Consider the following 23,879-nt stretch of genomic DNA (forward strand, 5'->3'; position numbering starts at 1 on the left):
TGACCATTCATTCTATATTACAGATGTGAGTGACATTTTTGATGGAGCACTCATGGTACATGTAGCCAAGACGAGTAATAATTATGATTGTAATATGGGTAGGGTAGATGTCTAGCTATTTCCGCAAATATGCAGATATCCTCTGAAAGTTCAATTATATCCGGCTCAATTTGTACCAGTAAAACCCAAGGTGTTTCAAATGATTTACCAGCATGTTTATTATCTTTTAGATCCCGATGCTGTGTTCCAAGCCAGTTTGTCTTTGGCTGGGTTTGTTTTAGACAGTGACAGCCCATCCATTACTCAAATGCTACAGGAAGGACATCCAGTCATGGCATTGAGTAGTCTTCTCTATGCTCCTAACACATTCAGTCAGGTAATAAGCTTCTACCATCGATCATACAACAACTGCATTATTTTGGTTATTTCAAACAATCATGTTTAAAGGCTATCTAACTGAAAACGTTTTCAAGCAAATTTTGTGATCTGCCCTAGCTTTGTAAAACTTGAACAATCAGATATCGTCCAGATTTTGTGGATTACACTGTAGGTAACAGGGACCAATATTTTAAAACAGCCAAAATTCTAGCATTAAGTGTTCATCGATTGGGCATCTTGTACCAGTGTATAGCACAACCAAGCAGTTTCGGGAGGTTGAAGGATTTCTGGATTACCAATAACAACCATTAGCGCATTTTAATATCAGAACAGTATGAAAAAAAATCTTCAATGAGATGAGAGCTCTTTTACCTTTGACAACTGGTCTCTAGTCATTCACACCTACAGAAATGTATACTTTTTGCACACCAAAAGCTATACTTTTAGCCAATTTGTATTACCTCAAAAGCAAGTAACTTAAATTGGAATTACCTGATCAGTCCGTTCCCTTGAACGTTTTTGCACCCTGAATACAACAGTTAAAGACTGAGAATACTTCGTCTCGGGCGTTGAAAGTATAACAGCAAATAAATGGTCTCTTATCTCTTTTGCTGGTCTGAAACAGTGAGTTCAAACTACAGTAGTAAAAAGAAGAGCTTTGAGACTTGACATGAACATATCTTCGACTGAGCTAAACACCATGTCAACGCGGCGTCCGGGAGAACAACATTCTCGATGTTTACATACAGTTTACCATGTAGTTTCTAGTTGTCTAGTGTTAAGGAGTAATTGAAATGTCTGTATTAATTTTATTTTCCTCATTTTCAGTCCATAGTGTCAGCTGAGTCACAGACAAACACGCAGATCTGGCAAGTAGATGAGAAACTTCTGCATTCATCCTTGATGAGATTTCCCAAGTTGCAGTCAGCACTAATGCCTACTGCAACATCTGGTGCTTTCGGCATGGAGCAACAAGATGTATCGGTTTATAGACTTCTGCAGGTTTGTCTTTGAAGGGACCATTCGAGAGGTTTTTTCTGTATTTTGCTTTGTCAGTGTTTGATCGTTTCATAGAGGTGTTGTTTTTAAATCATTAATGTTGGCGTTTCGTTTGAGCGACCAATTCTAGACTCACACATTTACCAACGGGTTAGAAGGAAGGCGAAAGGAAAGAAAAGGAATTTTATTTAAATTTTTAGTCGTTTTAACGCTGGAGCGCTAATTGGGGACACTGTAAACTGAAAGTAACAATGAACACACGTCAAGTCAAATGTTAATTTTCTTTCTTTGTTTCACTGTTTTTTCCTGACTTAAACGTTTTGGCTGTATCTGCGACACTTCTTTTAAAAGATAGGTATCATTCATGGCCGCAATTTGACAAAGTAAGCCAAGTATGTTAAAACAGGTTAGTTTATAACATGCATGCCATCTTATATTTGGTCAGATGTGACTTCTGAATCAGTAACTCATACACGACATACTCAGAGTTTATAAAGGGCACTATTTGTCTAACTCGAAATACCTGCAAGTAGAGTGAATTTTGCCTTTAAGATGAAAATGATGATTGGTATTCAAATTTCTTTCACAGGGGAACTCTCCTTTTGAAATTTCTCGGCTGTTTGGATGGCAGCCGACCAATGAGTTTGCACCAAAGGGAGGTGAGTTTGATTGTTATCTTGCTGTAGTTGTAGTTTTCTTTAATTAAAATTGACTTAAAAGGTTGAAGTACTCCCAGAGCCCAATTAAAAGTCCATAATTATCTTTGGCATCTTTATTTCTCGTTTTCAGACTCTCCTTGTGAAATGCCACATTTCTCTAATGAGCTGTTAGTTTCCCAACATGCGCATGTTGAAACTTTAACATTCTCTTATTACCTTCGCCACGGGAGGCCTTCATTTGCGTTTGTTGCTTTTCTTGGTGAAAGACTAAAAGATGCTACTTTGTCCAAAGTCAAGTGAGTTGAATTGCAACAGTCTATTAAAAAGCTCTCCTTAAAATAGTCAATTTTTGTTTCCTTGAAATAATGACTTGCCTCTAAAGAAAAAGGGCTTAACTGCCAAGTGCTTTTTTATTATGTTAACAGAGTACAGCAGGCAGGATTGAAAGCTCACAGAGTGGCTATTCAACACTTGACGAGTCGCTCAGTTTGTGCTGCCTGTGTGGCTTTCACAGAGATGCTCGGCTTGGACAGTATTGCTATGAGAGTTGACATTCAGGCGGCAAGTAGAGTGCTGGATCACGCAAAAGTGGAAGATCCAGAAGATGCAATAGGTATGTTAAGTAAAGTGTCATACAAGCCACCAATGAAGGCGCTTCAGTTGGAGTTCACAAATCACTGCACCAGTAGTACTGTCTTATGCATAATGAGTATTAAGCTTCCTCAACAATTCTTTGTGATCTTTCCTCGATGGAGAGATTTTTTCCTCTTTTTGTTTGTCAACCATTCAATGTCAATTAAGCAAATAAGCATAGAGGATGTTTTTCAATTTTAGTTTCAGAACTTCTTTCATGCATTGGAAAAAGCAACCAAAAGCCAGAAAGACTGCTCGTTGCTTTAAAGAGTGCAACAAAAAACCTTATCAGCAAAGAGTGTCTTGACAGGTGTGGATTTAACAAATTATCTATATGGGGTCTTTTTAAGCACTTTTATGATCGAGACCCTAAAACCATATATTCAACTTGAAATTTTGTCTTCCCCTTGGACACTGCTTCGCTGCCAACAGGTGTCAAATTTAGATAGTTGGTCTATAAATTGTACACACATCTTGTCCCAGTCAGTATTGTTATTACTTTGCGGCATCATAATTTTTTATTGTATCTGGTCAGCAGCTGATTTTTTTCCCGTTACGATTTTCATTAGGACATCATTTGAAGCTGGCCAGCATTGGAATCTCGTGGTGTTGTTTTGTCGAGTCCACAAAATGGAATTTCCCCTTGATTTCCTGCAAGATTGTGCCCGAGATGACAAATGGCTTCCCTTTGTTTGTCATGCGCAGACTTGTCAATTCCCAAAGGAACAGGTGAGTGGTAGAGCCTGGTCTCCACTAAAACGGTAGCATAAGTATAAACTTGCAGATACCGTAAGTTAAGGTTGCAATGTTGATCTTTTCGTTCGATTATGCGCATACTGTATGAACAATATCCGCAGCAATTTTATTTCCTTGGGCTATACTTGTAGTCTGAAAGAGAAAAAGTGCACCTATCAAACTAACATCAACCCAGCATCAACCCAACATCTAGCTAAAATTAACCTCCAACATCAACCTAACTGCCTTTAAAATATGTATCCTACATGTACGTTTTCGCTGTTTTAACGTGATACATTTTTAAAGTCCTTAGCATATTCTTTTGACATAACCCAGAACGCCATGATTAATGCAAGTCATCGGGGCACCTTGTTTTATATGTGTTGAAACTCTTGTTCCACATAAAGTAATGGCTATAGTGTAACATTTAAGCAATAGAGGACGTTTTCCTTGTTTCCATAGCCTCATCTAAACACTCGGGGGAGTTGGGAGAATTCTCGACAGTTGTGCAAACCCGAGATGCAGTCGAGGGTTTGCGTGACTGTCGAGAATTCTTCCAACTCCCCCGAGTGTTTAGATGAGGCTATGGAAACACGGAAAAAGTCCTCTATTGCTTTTATAAAATATTTTTCAAAGATAATTCGACAAATGAAGGAAAATGCTGAGTTTTTTATTTCAAGATTGAAACAGATTTTCTTTGTACACGCTCATATTTCCGACCAGCCAATCAAAACGCGCGTCTGACAACACATAACCAATCAAGATTCGTGTGATGTCACAGCCGTGTTTCCATACTCTCATCTAAACACAGCTATTGACCAATGAGAATGCGCGTACTATTCTAATTATTTTATTATTAAGAATAGTGATCACTTTATGATGTCTCAAGCTTATCTAGCCGAGTACACGTAAGTCTCAACTAACTGGCCAGGGAGACTGTGAATCAATCGAATAAAAGAAATCAATATCAAATGTTGGTGTGGATGAGATGGAAAACGAGGGTATCAGAGTAGGCAACCAAAAAACTCAACCACGTAGGATGTTGACTCTTGGAATCAAATCCAGGCCTCATTTGTGGAAGGCAAGTGCTATTACCACTGCGTTAACCCTATTCTCCAGGGCCGGGTTCCTGAAAGGTGTAATAACTCTATTCCAAGGATAAATGTGCCATATTCCAGGCACATTATCCCTGGAATAGAGTTATTACACCTTTCAGGAACTCGGCACAGGTATAACTGAGACGGAGTTATGTTTAATGGGGGCTCCTGGATAATAGAGCATCCGAGCTTGTTTTGCAAGGTCAGGGTATCCACTTCTTTTAACAGTGCAGGGACTCTTTGTTCGTGTGCTCAAATCATCACTGATTTAAACGTCCCTAAAGACGACTTTTGTTTTAAACACGAACTCTCCAAAAACACAATCAATTGAATTGTTTTATCCGCTGTTTTCTTAGGTTGTGAATGTTGTAGAACATGACTTCTCCAGTCCTCAAATTCAAGAACACTTGCATTTAGCATTTGACAATGTATCAATAGTTAAAGCTGAAACTCCATCAGCAGACGAGTCTACAAGAAAGCGAAGCAGAAAAAGGAAGCCTGCAAAGAAAGGGGAGCTGGTGAGACTCATTTTATTTTTTATTTTTCTTCCTTTTTTTTTTGTCACCTGCCTTCATTGAGTTACAGAACCAATAGGGTTCAGTCGAAAGATTTTTCAGAAAGAAGGAGAAATACAACTAGGAAGTAATTTAATCGGTGTTGGTGGGTAAAACTAAAGAGACAGAGAAGGAAATTAGGGTCTGTAGTCGGTAATAGTCAATTTAGAAGTAAAGACGCGCTTTTAATAGAAAAGGCGCGGAAGCGTGCAGATCGTCTGTCAATCAATCGTTCGCGCATGCGATGCTATATGATAATCTCGCAGTAAAAAAAGCTGCCTAATGGCAGTCTGTCCTGAAGAGTTTGTAACATGTTGTTAGTCTGTTCTTTCAAGACCGTTATAGCCACTAGTATTTCCACGGAAAGATGTTGATCGCCATTTTGGGTTTAGGCGTGCTTGGGTGAAAGCATGAAAGACGCCAAAGCGACTCCCATTACAGTCTTCCTATTAAAGAAAAGTAGTTTTTACAAACAGAAGTCGTTGCCCCTTGACATTGGAGTCTGCTACATGTCCTTCCTTTTGCCGTAGGGCTCTCTAATTATGGTCTTTAGAGCGGTTTTCAATTGTGTGTCGACAGTAATTAGCGAATTGCTTTGGTTTATGGTTACTTCACTCAGTGATTGGTTCAAAGTACTCATGCCATTTTTTCAACCAATCAGAAGTGAAGTGGCTTGCGCGTGCGCATTTTCCCGCGCTTTGTGTCGGCTACGTGTAATTACTTCGAGTTTTGATTGGTTTACGGGATTGTCTCCGTCCTTTTTGACTGACCAAAGTAATTACTTTGGTTTTGGTTTTACGACACCCAATTGAAACTCGCTTTATCTCTTTCAGTCTGTGACTCCCTCTCGTGATGTCCGTGCAAAGTTCTATTCTCGAATGGGTGTCATAGCAACAGCAGCCTCACAAGCTTCCCAGGTCACTGTTGAGAAGGCAGTGCCTGTCCCATCGTGCAGTAGTAGTGCAGAAGACGAAGAAGGTTCCAAAGACAGGGAGAATGCTGCCAAGGAGAGGGACCCTGAAACGGTCGACAATCCTACAGTTAGTTGTAAAGGTAAGAAAGTTGTTCTTAAATCAGTGTCAAGTGGAAATTAATAATGGGTCTGGAAATACCATGATGATTTGTTACTTTCTGATATCATAGCAGTATTGACTTTTGACATGTAATCAACGCACAGTACTTGGTAAGGATGTTGGCCTTGGTTTTTTGTATGTTGTTTTTCAATATATCAGTAATGTTATATGGTATCCAACAGTCGAATTATACGTGGCATCTAACTCGCAAAGTGGTAGCTTAAGTTAGTGCTTTTCCTTAAGTGACTTCGGCGTCTCTCCTCTTTTTTTTCTGATCTATCAAGAGTTACAATTCACTCATTTTGATTGGTTCTCACCTTTGATCTATTAGACGCAGCACGATCTCTTCCTTAAATGAAGGATTATCCTTCATTGTAAGTTTGCCTTAAATGAAGTATTATCCTCCGTTTTGATTACCTACTCTGTTCCAGGACTTGTGGTAGCAAATAAAAAGAAAAAAAGGTAAAAGCAGCCCCTGGACAGGATTTGAACCCGGAGCACCCACTTTGAAGGAACTGTTTTTATCCACTTAACCACTAAAGATCAACTGACTAGAAAATGTGCCGATTATTTGCCAAAACTAATTAGTATATATATAAAATCATTGTTGAATAATGGTTAAGTCTGAAGCTTGATTTTAAAATGGTTAGCTTCCTCTTGAAGTTTGGTAACCGACATTTTTCACTGTGTAAGCTTGCTTCTTAGCCGATGTTAATACACGTTTACAGCGGCACTTTTGGAAGAAGAAATTATCGACATTAATAAAGAATGACGTCCTCGCAGTTAGTGATGTGGTAGTCTAGTGGTTAAGTGAAAGGGTTATCAATCACACATTCCCAGGCTCGAGTCCTGCGAGTCCAGACATTAAGGTTCGGCTTTTAAAAGAAATATGTTCATTTCCCATGATCCCTATCAAGAATTCAGTGTCCAAAATGAACGATAATAGATAGTTTTCGATCACGTGATGAGACGGCCATGTTGGTGCACAAAATAATAGCAAATTATGGCTCATGTTTTGCATCATAATAGACTCAAATTCCCAAAAGACTTTTTTCGCTATTGTTCTGTGCACCAACATGGCTGCTGTGACGTCAGGTGAAAACCATCTATACTTCACTTGGAAGAAATTGGTAATTAAGAATAATCCTTCAATTGATGGAGAGACTTGGTTAGACGACAGGCGCATAGGCCACGTCACCATAAAATACTTTTCATTGTTTATTATATAAAACAAATGTTGCCGTGCGTCTGTTCAGAAATAAATCACAGAAGACGTCAAAATGTGGTAGGAACATAAGCTATCGCCTCGTTTACCACTTTTTTTGTCCTCATCACATTTTGAAGTCATCTATGATCTATTTCTAAACAGACTAGTTTTTATTTTTCTTTAGAAGAACTTCTCGATTCAGAAGCGATACCATACAACCTATTTGACATCCTTTTCAAGTGTCAGTCTGATGATGTGCCATGGAGGAAGCTTCTTGCACATTCAATAGCGCTTCACAGGTCTCTTCTATCAGTAGTGGCAGCCTGCTTTCAGGTTAGAGGCAGTTGTGTATTGTCATCATTGCTAACTCTGTTCCTTGGAACATTGTTAGCAGAATAGAAAGTTCAAAACGTTGGAACAAGTTCGTCGTTACAACCAGTTTGTTGCCTCGCGTTTCACGGGATTGGTATAGGACTCAGCTCTGTGTTATGTCGGGAGAATAGACCATTTTCGAATTCTCACGGCTGGACTGGATCTAGCATGAAATGGAGGCTAATGCGGGCAAATCTTTTCACACTCAACTTAATTTTCCCGCATTATCCTCAATTTCATACTACATCCAGTTCAGCCGTGAGAATTCGAAAATGGTCTGTGGTGTGGTTCTCTGTCAGTATGTGTTCTGCCTTTCGAAACCAGTTCCTGGAGTCGTTATGACAGCTTCATCATTCACAGATCCATTTTGGTCCGGAGATTTGTCCTTACTGAGAAATTTGCAAAAGAGAGAGTTACAAGAATGCTTGTCTCCTCTGTTTCAGTGTTTCTTTTCTCTAACATAATGGCTGCACTGCTGTCAAAGAAAACACGCTTAATAATCAGGGCTAATCAAGACAGCTGTGGTGCTATTTGTTGTGACAGTTGGAAATGGTTGAGTAGCAATGGCAACGGTTGAGAAGCTGCATCGTCATCATCATCATCAGCACGTCTTTCTCATAGCCTTCATTATTACTCATCAAGTTGCTTCGTTGGCGTGCCAGTAATTAATTTTCATTGTTTTATTTCAGGATTCCAAGCCTCTGGACTGTTTATGTGCCTGGCTCTGCTCCACAGTTAGTCCATCCCTGTTAGAATCTGCAATTACAGATATCACAGGTAAATTTTGCTTTATAGGTGACGCAGAGAATAGCCACAGAAAAAAAAAATTATGATGAATCAAAGAGTACAGCTTTCACAAAAACTGTAATGACTGAGCGCATTTTGTTGCATGCAGTTTCAGTGAAAATCAAGGCCAATAAATCTGTACATGCACTCGCTTATCCGTTTTTAATAGTTGAAACCAGAAGAGAAAAGGGGGCGGATTTGTACACTTTCGTCACTCAGTCACCCACTCACTCACTCACTCACTCACTCGCTCAGTCGGCTGTTACCACATAAGTCACTTTCAATTTGGACAGGCTTATACTTTTTAATTATCGTGATTACCACGAATTCTCACGAATTCAAGTTCATCAAAGTTAACATTATCGTCATACGATACGAACATTAAGGCCTGGTTTTCACTAGCGATTCAGGCATAAGCAAAAGGAACACACGCAAGCGCATTTACTTGTTGTTTATGAGTGTCTATTGTTCTAACAAAAGGCTCTAATAAACAACAAACTACTGAGTTTCAGTTTGCGTATGCTTCTTGTGTTTATGCTTGTGTCGCTAGTGAAAACCAGGCTTAGAAGGATATCTTCAATAAATAACAACTGAACGACGTGACATCAAGACAAAAACCAAGAAGAGCTTTTTATTCACTGACTGCACGCATATCTGTGTAAACTCGGGCTTTCCTGGTGTCGTGGATCGTCAAATGAAAAACGAGTAAAATAAGTCAGTAAAGATATCGGCTAGATTATTGTTTAGGTTGGAGTTATGGCAGTGATTCTCATTACGTTCACTCAGATGTTCTCTCGTTAAGTTCGCGGACCGACCCGTTCCGAAAACTCTCGACATCTTTTAGTGTCGGTTTACTACGATCGGTGTGTGCATTTTGAGCGTATTAGACACCATACTCGTGCTTACGTTTCACGACATGATTTTCGTGCATACGCCGTATGCGCTTTAGTTAACTTCGCACGTGCGGTTTACAAGCTTGCGTGCGGTTTGTAACTACTCCTCCACTATGGGACTGCGGGAACCCGGTGATAGTCAGTTTTAGTGTTATTACGTTGGTGATTATAGAAAATTCGCTGCGCTGATTGGTTGCAGTTGAGGTGATTATTATGGGATAATCACCCAAGCGGTTTTTTTTTTTCTTTTTTTCAAAATGGCCGTAAGCCGCTTTGTCGAGGTGACAGGCGAAGAAATTAATTGTTTTACAGAAAATGCGTATTTTTCAAAAAACCTCGACTTCGTCTCGGTTTTTATTCACCAACATCATCTAATCATGCATCTTAAATTCTCTAATGCGGGACTGCGGACCACGGAAGCGCACGCATTAAATGTAATTTCTGGTGATTGAATGACTTAATGAATTAGTCAGAAATTGATATTCTGACGGCACGATGGAGAAGCTCGCGGGGTATCACGGCACTAGTTAAGGGTATTGAACAGTTTTGGCGGGGTACTTAGGTCTTTCTAGGTCAGTCAGTCTCCCTGTTTGATTACTTTTTTATTCCGGCTGTTTTAATTTAATTACTTTCTCCCGCCTTTCCTCGGGGTCATGTGCTGCTGCATTAGACGAGGAATACGTTTCCACGTGTTTTTTTGGCCACTTCTAAAGCGTGGTTTATTAGTGGTTTTTCGTATCTGGCATAGCACAACTTCTATGAGATTATGTTTAACTGTAGTTATTATAGTAGGCTTGTCTTGCATTTGTAGTAGGATTGTCTTGCCCCCTAATAGGATTGTCTTGCATTTGTACGGCTGACTGTCACATCCTAAATAAACTTTCACTCTAAGCTCGTTGTAGTGTAGTCAGAATGTTTATAAACAGACTTTCTTGTCGCAATTATTATCCGCGAGTTTACCAATGGTTACGTTTATGTACACCTAACGAGCAGAGCAACTTGAGCGATATCATGGTATCCTTTCCGATGTAAAAAAAAGGAGCTTGTTGTCAGTGGTAACATAAGAATCTGATTTGCTAAGAGGACTAATGCTGTTTAATATGCCAACAGGAAGTTCACAAGCAGAGTCGTGGAATGTGCAAAGTATGATTTTGATGTGTTTAACCTTATAAGTCTGTTAATAAAATATTTATGTTTATTTGCTTCTCGTTACAATTTCACTATAAACAGGCAACCTGAATGTGGTCCAAGACCGCTCAATAAAAAAAGACGTTAATACCTTAACCTGCGGGGCAGAAAAACTGAAATTTGAGGATGAACTTTTCTTTTTTGGGATCTAACTTTTTCCTGTTCTTATTTTCATGATATTTTACATTTATTCCGAGGCTAGCCCCTGCAGATAGGAGCTTTTCATTTATTTATTTATTTGTTTATTTATTTATTTATTTATTCTTTTTTTATACAGTGATGATTTAATGTCAAACAGGTCAACTGGCCAACAAAATCGACCATTGCTGGGCCGAACTAACCTGCTTTCAGGCGGTAGTTTGTGTTTGTGCAAGCGCAAGATTCAAAGCCCAGCAAATCCGGCCGTCGACCTATTTAACGTGTTAGCTCGTTAGGGAAAGATCTGGTATGAGTGACAAAGCGTCCCAGATCTTTCGCTAACGCCCTAAAGCGTCCAAGAAGGCGGCCGGGTTCGCCGGGCTTCGAACACAAACTACCTACTGCAAGCAGGCGAAGGCCGTACATTGTAAATAGTTTTTCGGTACATACCGCGATGAAATTTATTGGCACTTGTTCGAAGTTGTGTAATGTTAGGGCAACAAGTCGTTGATATGCTTAGCTCTCGGTAATTTATAAATGCTTTCTTTTGTTAAAAAAATAACAACTCATTATTGTGGTGGAAATCAGTTCCTCTTGTTCTTGTGCTCAGTCAAGTCCTGTAGTATATTTAATTTCTGGCGCGTGTATTCATCAGATTACTGGCTGCACACTCCCAAATAAACTATTTCACTATTAATGCTCGTGTTTCTGGAGTCGGAGTGAGGTACTTAACGTATTAAAGGGATTGCGCCTCGGTATTTCTTTTTTTTTTTTTTAAAGAACTTCAGTGGCACCAGTGGAAAGAGAAAGACCTCACGTCCCTCATAATGGCAGCTGTTGATCAACGAGAGAAACTGGCCCATACTCTTGCCAAAGGATTTTACATCTTTGATCCAGTGAGTAAGAAATCTTTCAGGAATTAGATGTTAACTGCTAGTATTCAACTGAAGGCTGTTTCTGTACTTTCTTGAATTTGCTGCCAGTCAACCCCTTCCTGAATTAATGCAGAAAGCTTGCTGAAGAGTTTTAAGTTTTTGCTTTATGTGGATTTTGTAAACAAAGTTATTGTAAGTATGAACAGTTTGCTTAAAAGGGTATTCCAGTCTTGGGAACTGGTACATTACTTTTTTTCAAAATATTTGATCTTGATTAAATGCCTGACCTGCTAAACGCCCTTACTGGCAGTCGGATACTGAATTGCTAAGGGCGCGGCTCGACAAGGTCAGACCGAAGGAGCTGTGGTGCCGGCTAGGCGCTCGGCCCCTGAACTCGACCCATGTATGACCTCGGAGAACAGCACCACAGCCAGATGGAATAGGCTGGGAGTCGATTTTGCTGAGGGAAGAAAACCGGAGTATCCGGAGAAAAACCCTTGGAGTCAGGATGAGATCGACTAAAACTCAGCCCACATACGATCTCGGGGCCGAGAGTTGAACCCCGGTCGCAGAGGTGGAAGGCACGGTTGATAACCGCTAAGCCATCCTGACTCCCCAGAAAGAAAATTGCATAGTGTAACAGCGCCTTTAATTATTATTATCTTGCAACTTGTCTCGCAATTTTGTTGCGACAAAAGTTCTCACATTGCGAAACAAGTTACTTGATGAGTATTACAATGGGCAACGTTTCTTGGAACTTGTCTCGTTTTATATGATCACATGAGCATTTTCATTGGCTGGTGCCGCAAAGTGTTGCGACACAAGTTGCAGGACAGGTGTTACTCTGCGCAATGCTTAAAAGATTCATTGCAACAGTTGCGGAAAGTAGAACTCAAATCTACTTTCCGTATCGGTTTCTGCTGGTGATCTCGCAACGTTTTTGGCACGGTTGCAAGGTATGTTACATTGAGCAATGATTCGTGCCACTTCTCTCGCAATGGCGTTGTGAGACAAGTTGCGCGAAAAATTGTACAGTGTAACAGCGCCTTAAATGTAATTTGCTTCCATGAAAGCAATTTTTTTTAGCACCTTTAGGTGTCGTTGTTCTTTTTAATCACATGCAACTAAATTCTCACTTTCACGAAATTGTAAACCTGCAAAATCTAATTTGTGCTGATTTGAAAACGATGACGTGGAGTCTTAAAACCTGAAATATTCAGGCTTGATCGGGATGACCTCTGCGATACGGATGCAATGTTCTTACTAATTGAGCTATCTAGCCAACTGGAAGCTGGTCATTTTGTGAGTTCGTAAGTTTGATTCAGTTTATATGACATATATTTGAACTGCGGAAAGAATCAAGTTAAGATGTAGATTATCGCTGAAAAGGGGCTCTATCATGCTAAATTTGCTGTTTTTAGGTCGAAACTGGGTAAAAATTTAAATTAGTACTTTAGCTTACACGTACAACATTCCTGACAACCCACTGACAAGGTATGAAATATATTTATTGCACAAAGAGCTATATAACAATTATTCCATGAGCCCAAGTTGGATATGAAGTGATAAATCACTTCATATCCAACAAGGGCGAATGGAATAATTGTTTTAGTAAATTCTCAAACCGGGTTTTGCCGCCGATTTTCATTTCCACAATTTTACAAAGCGTCCGGAAAGAGCATCTTGGCGCACTATTTTCCATATGACGTAAAACTTCGACTATTGGCTCACAGTCGGAGTTTTTTAGCCAATCAAAAAGCTAGAAATGCAATAGTCGGAGCTGAAAATTTACTAATGGTATTTAGTTTTTGTCGATTTTCCTGCGGACAACATCTCCAAACTTGAAAAAACTGGCCTTTTTTTTTCAAGTTGCAATCCATTTCAGTAGTACTATGGGGGAATATAGACCCGTTTTGAATGGAGGATTCTGATTGGTCGAGAGCGATTTTTAATGAGATGCATCGGCTTCTGATTGGTGGATATTTTTAGGTCCGCCATTATCACATGCACACGTGAACAGGATTGGTTGAGACGGTGGGGTCAAAGTCCATTTGACGTCATAACCGGGGGAGTCAAACAGAAAGTATGTTTGGAATGTGGACCGAGGTCCGGGGGGAACATGAAGGAGACCAGAGGTGATTTTTCTCGAATCGAAACGGTTTAATGATAACGAACTTATTATTTACAAGCGGGAACGTGTGAGGAGACCTGGTGTCTACTCGTCCCTTAAGCAAATAGGTCAGCCAAGACTTGAGCGAGATCCAGATCCTCTTCGGTGAACCGTTCGTAACCGTAAGGGTAGGTCTGGGCCGTGGTGGGATCCAGGACCCGTTTGGAGTAGACGAGCCGGTACTCTTTGTGAGAAGGTTGGGTTTCTAAGGTGTAGGTCTTGGCATTTCTTTGAATGGTGTGAGATTGCGTGACACGGGTGGTACGCGGTTGGTCTAGAGGACGATGCAATTCATCCAGAGTGTTTTGACGCAAGACATCGTAATTCAATTGAGTCATCCCTTCGACGTTGAGGGAGAAACCGCGGACCTTGCATACGACGTGTCCGTTCTTGGTCTTGTAACCGTAGTTCTTAGGACCGCCCGAACAGAATTCCACAATGGTATCGCCTGCATCCAATTCATCCTTGAAGTCGCCGAGATAAGCGCCTCGTGGAGGATCCAAGGGTGGGTCGCCAGGACGATGGAGATAGACGACCGAATCGGTGTCGAAGTAGAGGACGCGTTCACCGAGATGATCGAGGGCTCGATAGAGACGGAGTCGGGCATGACAGGTGGTGAAGGCGGCTATGAAGATGTTGAGATTAGGTGAAGGCAGGACATCGTGCGTTTGGAGTTTGTAATGGACTTCGACCCGGTCTTCGGTCAGGGAACTGACGTAACGGACATCGTGTTGATCGCTGTCGAGGAACTGGATGAACGGTTGAGGTTCGGTGAATTCTCGGACCTGAGTCTTGTTGATCCGTTGCCCGAACTTGCCCCACATGGAGTTGAGCATCATCTTAGCCAGGGCTCGGAGTCCAGGGTTCTTTTCGATCTTGGTGGGATCGAGACGAATGCCTTCCCGAGCATAGTACGCATCGATGTGAGCTTGTTTCTGAGCAGGGGTGGTACATCCTTCGGGCCAACCGCTGGCTTCTTCTTTGATTTGGAGCCACGTGTCCACGTAGGATTGGAAGAGTCCCGTACGTTGCTGATCGAAATGCCATACTTCGTGGACGTGTTGAATGACGTATCCTTTCTGCACGGCCATGTCGAGTTCGGGGGTGCACCAAGTACCGACAAGGGCACGTTCTTCGTCCGTGTGATGACAGGCATGCGTCTTTTCCAAAAGAGGTTTGGAAATGTTCTCTTCGACGCAGGTACGACATAAGGGAAACGTGAGTTTGTCGTGACTACGGTAAGGCAACACGGGATGGTAGAGACGTTGGGGTGGAAGGACGGTACATTTGGCCAAACCAAAATAAGGTGAGAGATCGGTGGTGTCGGGTTCGTAGAGGAAGGTGGGATGTCCCAAGGGATAGGTGCCGTACTTGTTGACCCAAGGATACAAGGACGTGTAATCGTCGTATCGGATCTCTTCCTCCTTCTCCTCGTCGACGTGCGCGTAGAGACGTATGGCATTGGTCTGACCCCCGTAAAAAGCATCTCGTGGTTCAAGGGGGGCTTGAAGGTGTTGACGGGCTAGAAAGTCCATGATGTCCTGGTTCGTTTGTTTGAGAGCGTTCCAGGCGCATTCCCACATGGTCACGACTTGGTACCCACGGTTGATGAGGAATGTGCGTTTCTTGTCGACGAGAGCACGGACCTCGTCCATGGTCCGATCGAGTAAGGTCGGATGCACGTCGGTGCGTTGAGGATGACAGGTCCGACATCCGTGCCAGAAGCATCCGCAGAATTCGTAAACAGTCTTGGTATCGGCATCGTAACCGTCGACCGTGTATCGGGTACCAGGAATACGGTACTCGCCCTCGTTCCGAGCATGCTGGATACGTTGGCGATGCAAGGGATGATAAGCGTCGTAATGTCCGTAGGCACGAGCTAGGGCTTCGTGGTCCTCGTGTTCTTCCGGCGAGAGGGCCAGGTAGGCGCGTTGTCGTAGATTACGTTCGCACCAAGTCAACCATTCCATGGAGGCTTGGGAATGATTGACACGACCTCGCCATCCTAGGAGAGGTTCGGAAGCGATGGAGTCCTCTTCCATACAGTGCATGCGCAAGTAGCGATTACAGGCAGAGGCGACCGTCATTTGCTCAAAGGGATTGAATTCAGCGCGTGCTTGAAAATCCCGCATGAAAGTGAGACATCCTTGTTTCAAGAGTTTCACGTCCGATTGGCAGTAGGCTAGGAGTTCGGCTTGGAAATCAAAGACGACCTCTCGTGCCGCTTGGTCGTCGTACCAGGCATCGAAATCGCGACGTTTCTTGACGGACATCCCGTCGGGCATGTAGAAGACCTTGTCGGGAAGTCGGCCTACATACGTTTGATGTTCGGGGGTGTTGAACAGATGTGGAAAGTATCCTTTCTTGAGTTCGGTGAGCCCGAACGTCTTGGGGAAATCGCTCAGCGGCATCTGGAAGAAGGAGAGCGAATCGATGAAGCGTATGGTGGTGTGTTCGTGAGGGTAGGTGAGTTGGAGGACTTTCCCACCGTTTCGGATTTGTTCGAGTTCTCTCTTTTGACGGTGGAGTTCGTCGATGACGGGATAACTGTCATACCCTTTGAAATTATGAGCGATGACCGTCAGGGGTCGCATTCCGTTTTCGGTTAGGGTTTCTAACCATTCCAGAAAGTGAAAGAGACAGGCGTCTCCTTGGAACGAGACGGGAGGATCGTCGTCGTCTTCTGTCTCGGCCACCACCAGATTGGGCACGTGACGTCCCTCGACTTGCATACTCTCAATGTCAAAGAAAACGTGCAAGGGTGGTTCCTCATCATCATCGTCGTCTTCGTCGTCGTCGTTATCGCCTGCCAGGAAAGCGTGCAATCCAGCGGCCTCGTTTTCTAAGAGAGGCGCCAGTCCTTGGTTCAGGATCCTTTGGAAGGAGAGTCGCTGTCGTCTCAAACGTCGTTCTTCGGCGGGAGTCCTTTCGACTTGTAAGAAACATCGATGGGCATGGACGTCGACGTCTTTCTTGCAGCATGAACATTTCCGATACCCGCACCGATGGGTTCGGATCTCTTTGAGACCACGTAACGTGTGGTGACATTCTTTACACTGACGACGGGTGGCACAGACGGAAGGATGTTCAGCATCCGCGGGTTGACCGGCGTGGGTCTTGGACCGATGGGTTTGGAGACACGTGTCTCCGTAGAAAGAACGTCCACAGAGAATACAGAGTGTCTGAGCCGAGCGGTACTGTCGGTAGGCCTCGGTATGATCAGGACATCCGTTTTGCAGACAGGCGCCACAATGGTTGGTTCGATTGTTACGGCAGGCATGCTGACCTAGATGATGGTAGGCTTGGAAACATTGGCTGCAAAAGTAATCTTGGCCGAAGAACCCAGGTAAGGAAGACAAGGCATCGTAATGACCGTCTTCGTGTAAGAGTCCTAACAACGTGTCCCCACGACCGTAAGCAAAACAAGCATAAGCGCGGTTGGCATCTACGACCACGAGGGTGTAGTCTTGAAGACTGGGAGCGGTGACGAGTTGTTGAAGTTGTTCGGGACCGCAGGGTTGAGGAGGAAGACCGACTTCCTCTAGAAGTGTTTGAGCGGCTCGCGTGATGCGACGATGGTTCCGGTGGGTCCATTGTCGGCGACGTCGAGGATCGTCTCGATGTTGATGGACCCCTCGAGCGAGAGCGATGGCGCGTGGACAGCATAGATTCTGGTCATCCTGTGGAACACGTAAGACACAGCGCTTGAATTCTCTGAGACGCGTCGACGCTTGATGCCCTGGTAAATGTTTTCTTTTGTAACCGGAACCTGTGGGAGCCCCACGTACGTGAACGAAGGCGAGGGTGAAGGAATCGTCCATCTCAAATTGTTCGTTCGAGTTGAGCATGTGGGAAAGATTCCCGAGTAAGGCGTCCACGCGTGGACCTTGAGCGCGCCATTCTCCGGCCCGCAGTCCCCAACCGTTGTAGGCATTGGCAATACGATTAGAGGATAGAGCGATGTAAATGCGATTGCCATCGGGAATGTCTTGATCGTTGATTAAGTCATCTAGAGCGGTACGAAGACCTTGCACGAGGGCATCGGTCAGACGTTGTCGGGGGATGAACGCTCCCATCTGTCGAGGGCGAAGTTGAAAGACGCGTTCACGAACGCCGAGACGGACACTACGTCGTTCCACCACAGGGAGTCTTTCAAAGACGAAACGTCCTGGAGCAGCACCTCCTAGTTGTTCAAACTCGTCGAGTGCTTCAACCAAGTCACTATCACTATCCATGATGAGATGTTTTGCTTGAAAAAAGACGGTGTGTCTTTTATAGAGAAAGAGTCACCTTGAAAGACCTTGACGTGTACCCTAGATGGACCAATCCGGAGAGAGATAGGTCTCCTGGGGGGATGGGGGGGTATCCCCCCAGAGAGTCATGTGACCCCTTAGGAGCACGGGGATTGGTGGAACGATTCCTGTTAAGTAGCTCGATCGAGTAAGGAGTCTCAGAAAAGTCATGGCCTCCGAACCCAAGAGACGTGCGCTCGAGATGGCAGTCGCCAGACGTGCTATGGAGGTGGAGCAAGACCCAAACGATGAGGAAGAGGTGTGGGTCAAGCAAGAGAATGGCCGTTGGCGAAAAGAAGGTCAGACCACCAAGAAGACTCCGGTGACCCGAGACGAGGCTTCGTATTGGGATTTGTTGCCTCCCGAAGTACGTCAACATGTATTGGAGACTCGAGATCGAGAGGAGGAGAAGGATCGAGAGATGGTCCGAAGGGAACGTTGGAAACCCATTCACGAAGAGTTACTCCGTCTTCCACGTTGCGCTCAACACGGCACGGTACGTTCCGGTTATTTGTATTGGGTCAAAATCGAAGCGAGTCTGATAGATTCGTTTATTTTATTTGATGTCTTTTAGATGACGGCGACGTTCGTAGGAGAATCGACTATCGTCTTTGAATGTGGACCGTGTCGCCGTTTTCCCCCTGGGGGTAATCCTGCGGGAAGCCGACTCATGAAATGTCGGTATTGTCTATTAGGAATAATGGGTTGTCCGGGGTATCGTTATTGTACGGGTAGGTATCGATCTTCTCGTCCAGAGGGACTGGTTGTGTGTCGATGGTGTCGATGGCCCGTCTGCCGGAGAGGACTTCTTTGTATGCCACTTCGATCTCCTCATTGTCGTTGTTTTCTCGTAGGTCATGGTGTCCGATAGAATTCCGGAGACTAGACCGGAGGAGGTTGATCATTTGGTGGAATGGCAATGTCGTTGTAGTTATGTGGAAGTGAGGTGTAGAAAGTGGGATGGTCATTGTGCGGTGTCTTATGCATCTTACCGTCGTCCGGGATGTTTGATTTGTACCTGTGATGTGGGTTATGGGTTTCCACCGTGTCGTCATGATTTGGGGGGCTGGTGTTATTTGTGTCAGGGGTATAGTTGGTCCCATGGTTCTTTTTTCTCTTTCGTAGGTGATTTGCCAATTTGAGGAAGCGTTTATGTATGACAGGGAGTCGAGATGGGTATGGAGGAATGGTTGTTGGATGTGGCGACGGAGACGACCTCCGAGAACGATGAAGCAGACTTGTTGGAGACGACGTTATTTGATCGAGATTCTAAGATAGGTTTTTTTGTTAATAGATGGTGGTGGAGGAACATAGAACCAGAGGTTATCTACCGAATGGTTATCTACGTAGTGCGACTTGGACTTGGATCAAGTGGGTGTGTCCTCAACGTTGTACGGAGACTGCCGCCACATGCATTCACTGTTTGAAACGACTGGACGTCAATCATTTTGGTTGCCTGTGTTACGGGTGTCTCGTTCGTTGTCGATGTGACGGGTCGGAGACCTCCTACGGACGTCGTCGTTGTTATTCGGGGGGTCGCCGATCTACTTATCTTGAGTCTGAACCTTATTACGGCTACAGTAACCGTGACCGTTGATTTTTTTCAATTGATAGTGGCTTTGGTTCCCGTCCATCTTTCCAGACTTTGTTCCACCCGGACGTTGTACCTCTTATGGATGCGGATCGTGTACTTCTTATTGCTTTCGTCTTAGGGGTACGGGTCTCTTTTGGGACGGGATATTGAATCATACGTTTCGTTCTCTTTATTATTAGATGTGGTGTCGTCTGAACCAGTTCACTCGTTATTCGTACCAACGGGGTTGGACGAAAAAAGAGATGGACATTACGGCTGAGTTGTGGCAGAGGATTGATGTGGATTTTTGGGATCCGTTTTATGGACTCGTTACCGTATACAATCGTCGATAACCTATGTTTTTTACTTTCGTTAGACTTGGTGTATCTATTTGAGACGACGTTTTTCATCCCGGAGGGATTGGACGGAAAAAGAAGTAGACATTGTATTGGAGTTATGGAGGGCGGTCGGTACTCATGGTCGTATTCGTCGCCGCCGTCGTCGCCGATAGTCGATTCTCCTATTAACATGGATGTCATTTTTTCTGTTTAGACCTGGTGCAGTCTGCCTAAATTTGGATCGTCTAGCAGACCCCATTCCTCCAAAGAAGAGGCTGTTCATTTTCGAGTCTGGACGAGTATCAAAGACGAAATCAATCAACAACAAATCAATGGAGCCCTTAATTATTTCGATGCTTATTATTTTTAGTTCATGACGGTGTTCGCCAATGGGGATGGGTTTACGTTTTGGGATTCACCTTGTTGTTCGTATGGACCCATCACATGTATGTATTGTCTTGATCGACTCAATGACCAACGAACGAACATAGCACCACAGGAACATGCACGACATTGTCAGGGGACCTACAAACGTCGTAGGGAAAAATCGTCTGCAGTTGAGAGATCCTATAGTCTCGTGTGGAATGGTCATTATCAGATGCGTGTCTTATGGGAACTAACCCCTAGATGTACCATGAATTTTTCGTAGATCATGATCCGTGCCGACCGATGTTTTTGTACGTGGAGTGGTCGCTTTCACGTTCACGAGAGACGTCCCTATACGCCCGAAGTTCGATTCATGTTACTGGAGGAACGATTGACAGGCGTGTCTTTGTTTTTGTTTAGCTCCTGATCTTCCCCCCTGATTTCGAGGAGTACGTGGGATACGAGGATCGTCGTTACTGTGTGGCGTGTCATGGAGAAAGGTACACGACCGTCCAGAAACTGGCCATCATCGATGCGATCGTGACACGATACGGATTTTATAATTTTACGGGATCGGACCCAATCACAGGCATCGGATCATTTCAGTTACGTGTCATCTATCCTTACGATCAGGATTTGGAGGAGGAGGAGATATTACTGGACGAGGATCGAGGCGTGGCCCTTTATTATTTGGATCCGCCTGTATGGCGTCGTCAGGTGATGGTCCGTAATGAGGAGGGACATTTTATTTACCAGAATACCGAAGGACATTTGGTGGTACGGACAAGACGTTATCATGGACTGGGACCTCCCTACTGTTCTTGTTGATCCTTTTCATTTCGTTCCAGATCCAGATCCAGATCCATGCGGCTCTTTTTGATATATGTTGTCCCACCCAACACTGGTTGAGGAAGTCATGGAGATGTGCAGAGATATGGCGTCTTCGTCACTATCGTATGAAAAGAGGAACTGATGGACATTTTCGTTTCCATTGCAGATGCAATTACCCCCTACACGGCATCACATGAGAGCGGTCATACTGTTTGGTGAACGGTATTGTTGTGCAACAGCGCATGCCCTCCGTGAAGCCCGGCGTTATCGGAGACAACCCCTATGGCACCTGGAAAAACAGATCAAGAAGAATCAGAAGACGGGACAGTTTTATTTTGTACCTTTTATTGACATTTACGGTCCTTGGCAGCGGACAAGAATATTCAATCGTAAATTTCGTTGAAAAAATGTTCAAATTAAAGTTTGAGTTTACGTTTCATTTGCATGATTTTCTTGACCACTTTCTCCGTCTTCTTCTTTTTGCCTGGGAGGTTACTGATAGCCCGAATCATTTTGTCGTCGGCTTTCCACTTGTCCTGTAAGTTTCTGGCCTTGGCATAATCCATGTCGTGGGTCTTGGCAATCTTGTCCAAACGATTGATGCCAGGATCACCTCGCTTGAGTCGTTTGGCCAGTTTGGTGCCAGGACCCATGTACTGATAGCCCGGCCAATGAAACTCGATCCCGGTCTTGGCCAGAGCCTTCTGCAAGTCAAACTTGCCACCTCGCTGACGTCGTCGTCGTCGTTGGCGTCGCCGTCTCTTAATAGTCCTCGCCATCCAATCGTCGTTTGAGTTTCTTATTGAAATCCAACCAACCGGGTGGGCGTTGTAATTTATCTGTTTCGGTGGGACGTCGGCGACCTGTTTTTTTACGGATCTTTTTTTTGACCGATTGAGCGGTCGTCTCCATGTAGTCGGCCACACTGTCCCCCATCATCCTGGGATCTCCTTGAAACGGAAGTTGTCCCCAATCGACGGAGGGAACCGGTGTCTTGGGGGGCGACTTTTTTTTCTTCTTCGACTTCTTTTTGGGTGGGGCTGTTTTAGGTTGAGTCATGAATCGAAGTCTTTTTTTAGCTTTAGGAGGTGCCGAGGGTGTGGTCTCGGGCGTGGTCTTCTTCTTCTTCTTCTTGACCAATTGTGTCAACATGGAGTGTAAGGGTCCTTGCGCATAGGCATCGGCTTCGACATCACGTTCGTCGTCGGCATCCGGCCCGAACCCGAGAGGTTGTCGAACGGCTTTGGTCCATCGTTTCTTTTCGTCGGCCAGAGAGGTGGCCAAGGTATTCTTGATACCTGGAGGAATCCGATCCGACATGAGAACGGCTTCTTGTTTGGCGGCGATACGAGCGGCTTTGGCCAAAGGAATGTTTTCGGTCAGACGTTCCTTGTACACGTCTTCGAGTTGACGCAGTCGTTGAGGATCGATCAAGACTTTGTTTTCAAATCCTGGAATGGTCTCCGCTTCGCTCATCGTGAGGTATGAAGATCGTTGCGTCTCTCCATGGTTTTATAGTAGAGGCTCTGTTTCTCGTATCGTTCGCGTTCCAAATGTCGATTCAATTCGCAGACTTGTTCTTGCAAGACCCCCATCTTTTGTTCGGCGAGCTCCAGACTCTGATTGCGTTCTTGCAATTGATCGGTCAATTGACGGACAATGTCGCATTGTTCTCGGACTCGATGTCGAAGCCCACGTATCTGATCCTGTAGGGCGCAAAACGAACGAGGTCCGTACGTGTCGCACCAACCATCGTCCATGTTTATGTGTTTCACGGCCATCCTCCGTCGCTTTTTATACTATCATCGCGGACATAGACACCGTTCACAGACGGTGTTCAATCCTTGCCACAGACCTCGACCCGTTTGATTCATCATGATCTGACGTCGCTTTTTAATAGAATATTTACGACGGGCCATGTCTTCCATGACTTTTTCGTAAGGTCGAAGACGTCCTACTGTCTTAGACGAGATGGGAATGTTCCCTCGCAGGGCATTCATCACCAGTTCACTCACGGCATTGATTTGATCGGCATTGGCAGCCTGAAGTCGTGCTCGACGCGTTTGATGATCGGCTTCTTTCAAAACACTCCGTAGGAACGGACGTTGTCGCTGGATACGCCACGACATGATGTTCGATCCAGAGGAAGAGATGGATTTCTTTTTATACGCGAAGTGAGCGTCGTTTTCGTCGACGGCGGCGACGACGTCCTTTTCGTTGAGGCTGTGACGCTGGGATCATCACCAGGTTACCACCTCGTTGCATCCATACGGGTGTCATCATACGTCGACGTTGGCGTACCCGTCTCGGGCCCCACCAAAGACTACCACCACGTGGACGTGCCATTGTCATTACCGTTGCAGGGTCTGGACTGTCCTTTTATAGTTATCGTCGGAGTTTACGTTTGAGTTTCTCGAGGAAGATTTGACCTTTGTAACGGGGCGGTTTGTAGGCAGGAATGTGCGTGTACACGATGGCTGTATCATCTCCACGGCGAGCGTCTTCGGCACGTGTTCGAGCCACCATGTCATCGTACCGTTTACGGTGACGTGCTCGAGTCCGAGCATTCTTACGCGCCAGGGCAGCCACGCCTCCGAGTGCAGCACCTACGCCTGCAGCCACCAAAGGAAGCACTCCGCCACGTTGACGGCGGTCGGCGGCCTCGGCGGCTTTCTTGATCATATGACCACCCAAAGCGGCTGCCCCTCCTAGGGAGGCGGCT

General features: G+C 44.4%; 1 protein-coding gene across 3 annotated transcripts in view; it reads left to right on the forward strand.

The window, feature by feature from the left end:
* LOC137992762 (spatacsin-like) overlaps positions 1–23,879 on the forward strand; it is an 89,964-nt gene that overhangs the window by 28,956 nt on the left and 37,129 nt on the right. For 2 of the 3 annotated variants that reach the window (XM_068838267.1, XM_068838269.1), the window contains 13 exons: positions 231–376; positions 1,207–1,380; positions 1,967–2,036; positions 2,167–2,332; positions 2,462–2,649; positions 2,871–2,979; positions 3,239–3,398; positions 4,858–5,019; positions 5,889–6,108; positions 7,520–7,668; positions 8,397–8,484; positions 10,497–10,529; positions 11,493–11,608. In XM_068838267.1, the coding sequence (XP_068694368.1) occupies positions 231–376; positions 1,207–1,380; positions 1,967–2,036; positions 2,167–2,332; positions 2,462–2,649; positions 2,871–2,979; positions 3,239–3,398; positions 4,858–5,019; positions 5,889–6,108; positions 7,520–7,668; positions 8,397–8,484; positions 10,497–10,529; positions 11,493–11,608 (1,781 nt within the window). The remainder of the gene's footprint in view (positions 1–230; positions 377–1,206; positions 1,381–1,966; positions 2,037–2,166; positions 2,333–2,461; positions 2,650–2,870; positions 2,980–3,238; positions 3,399–4,857; positions 5,020–5,888; positions 6,109–7,519; positions 7,669–8,396; positions 8,485–10,496; positions 10,530–11,492; positions 11,609–23,879) is intronic. The other variant, XM_068838268.1, reaches the window with a different exon arrangement.

This window comes from Montipora foliosa, chromosome 2, assembly GCF_036669935.1.
Source record: "Montipora foliosa isolate CH-2021 chromosome 2, ASM3666993v2, whole genome shotgun sequence".
Taxonomy (NCBI): Eukaryota; Metazoa; Cnidaria; class Anthozoa; order Scleractinia; family Acroporidae; genus Montipora; species Montipora foliosa.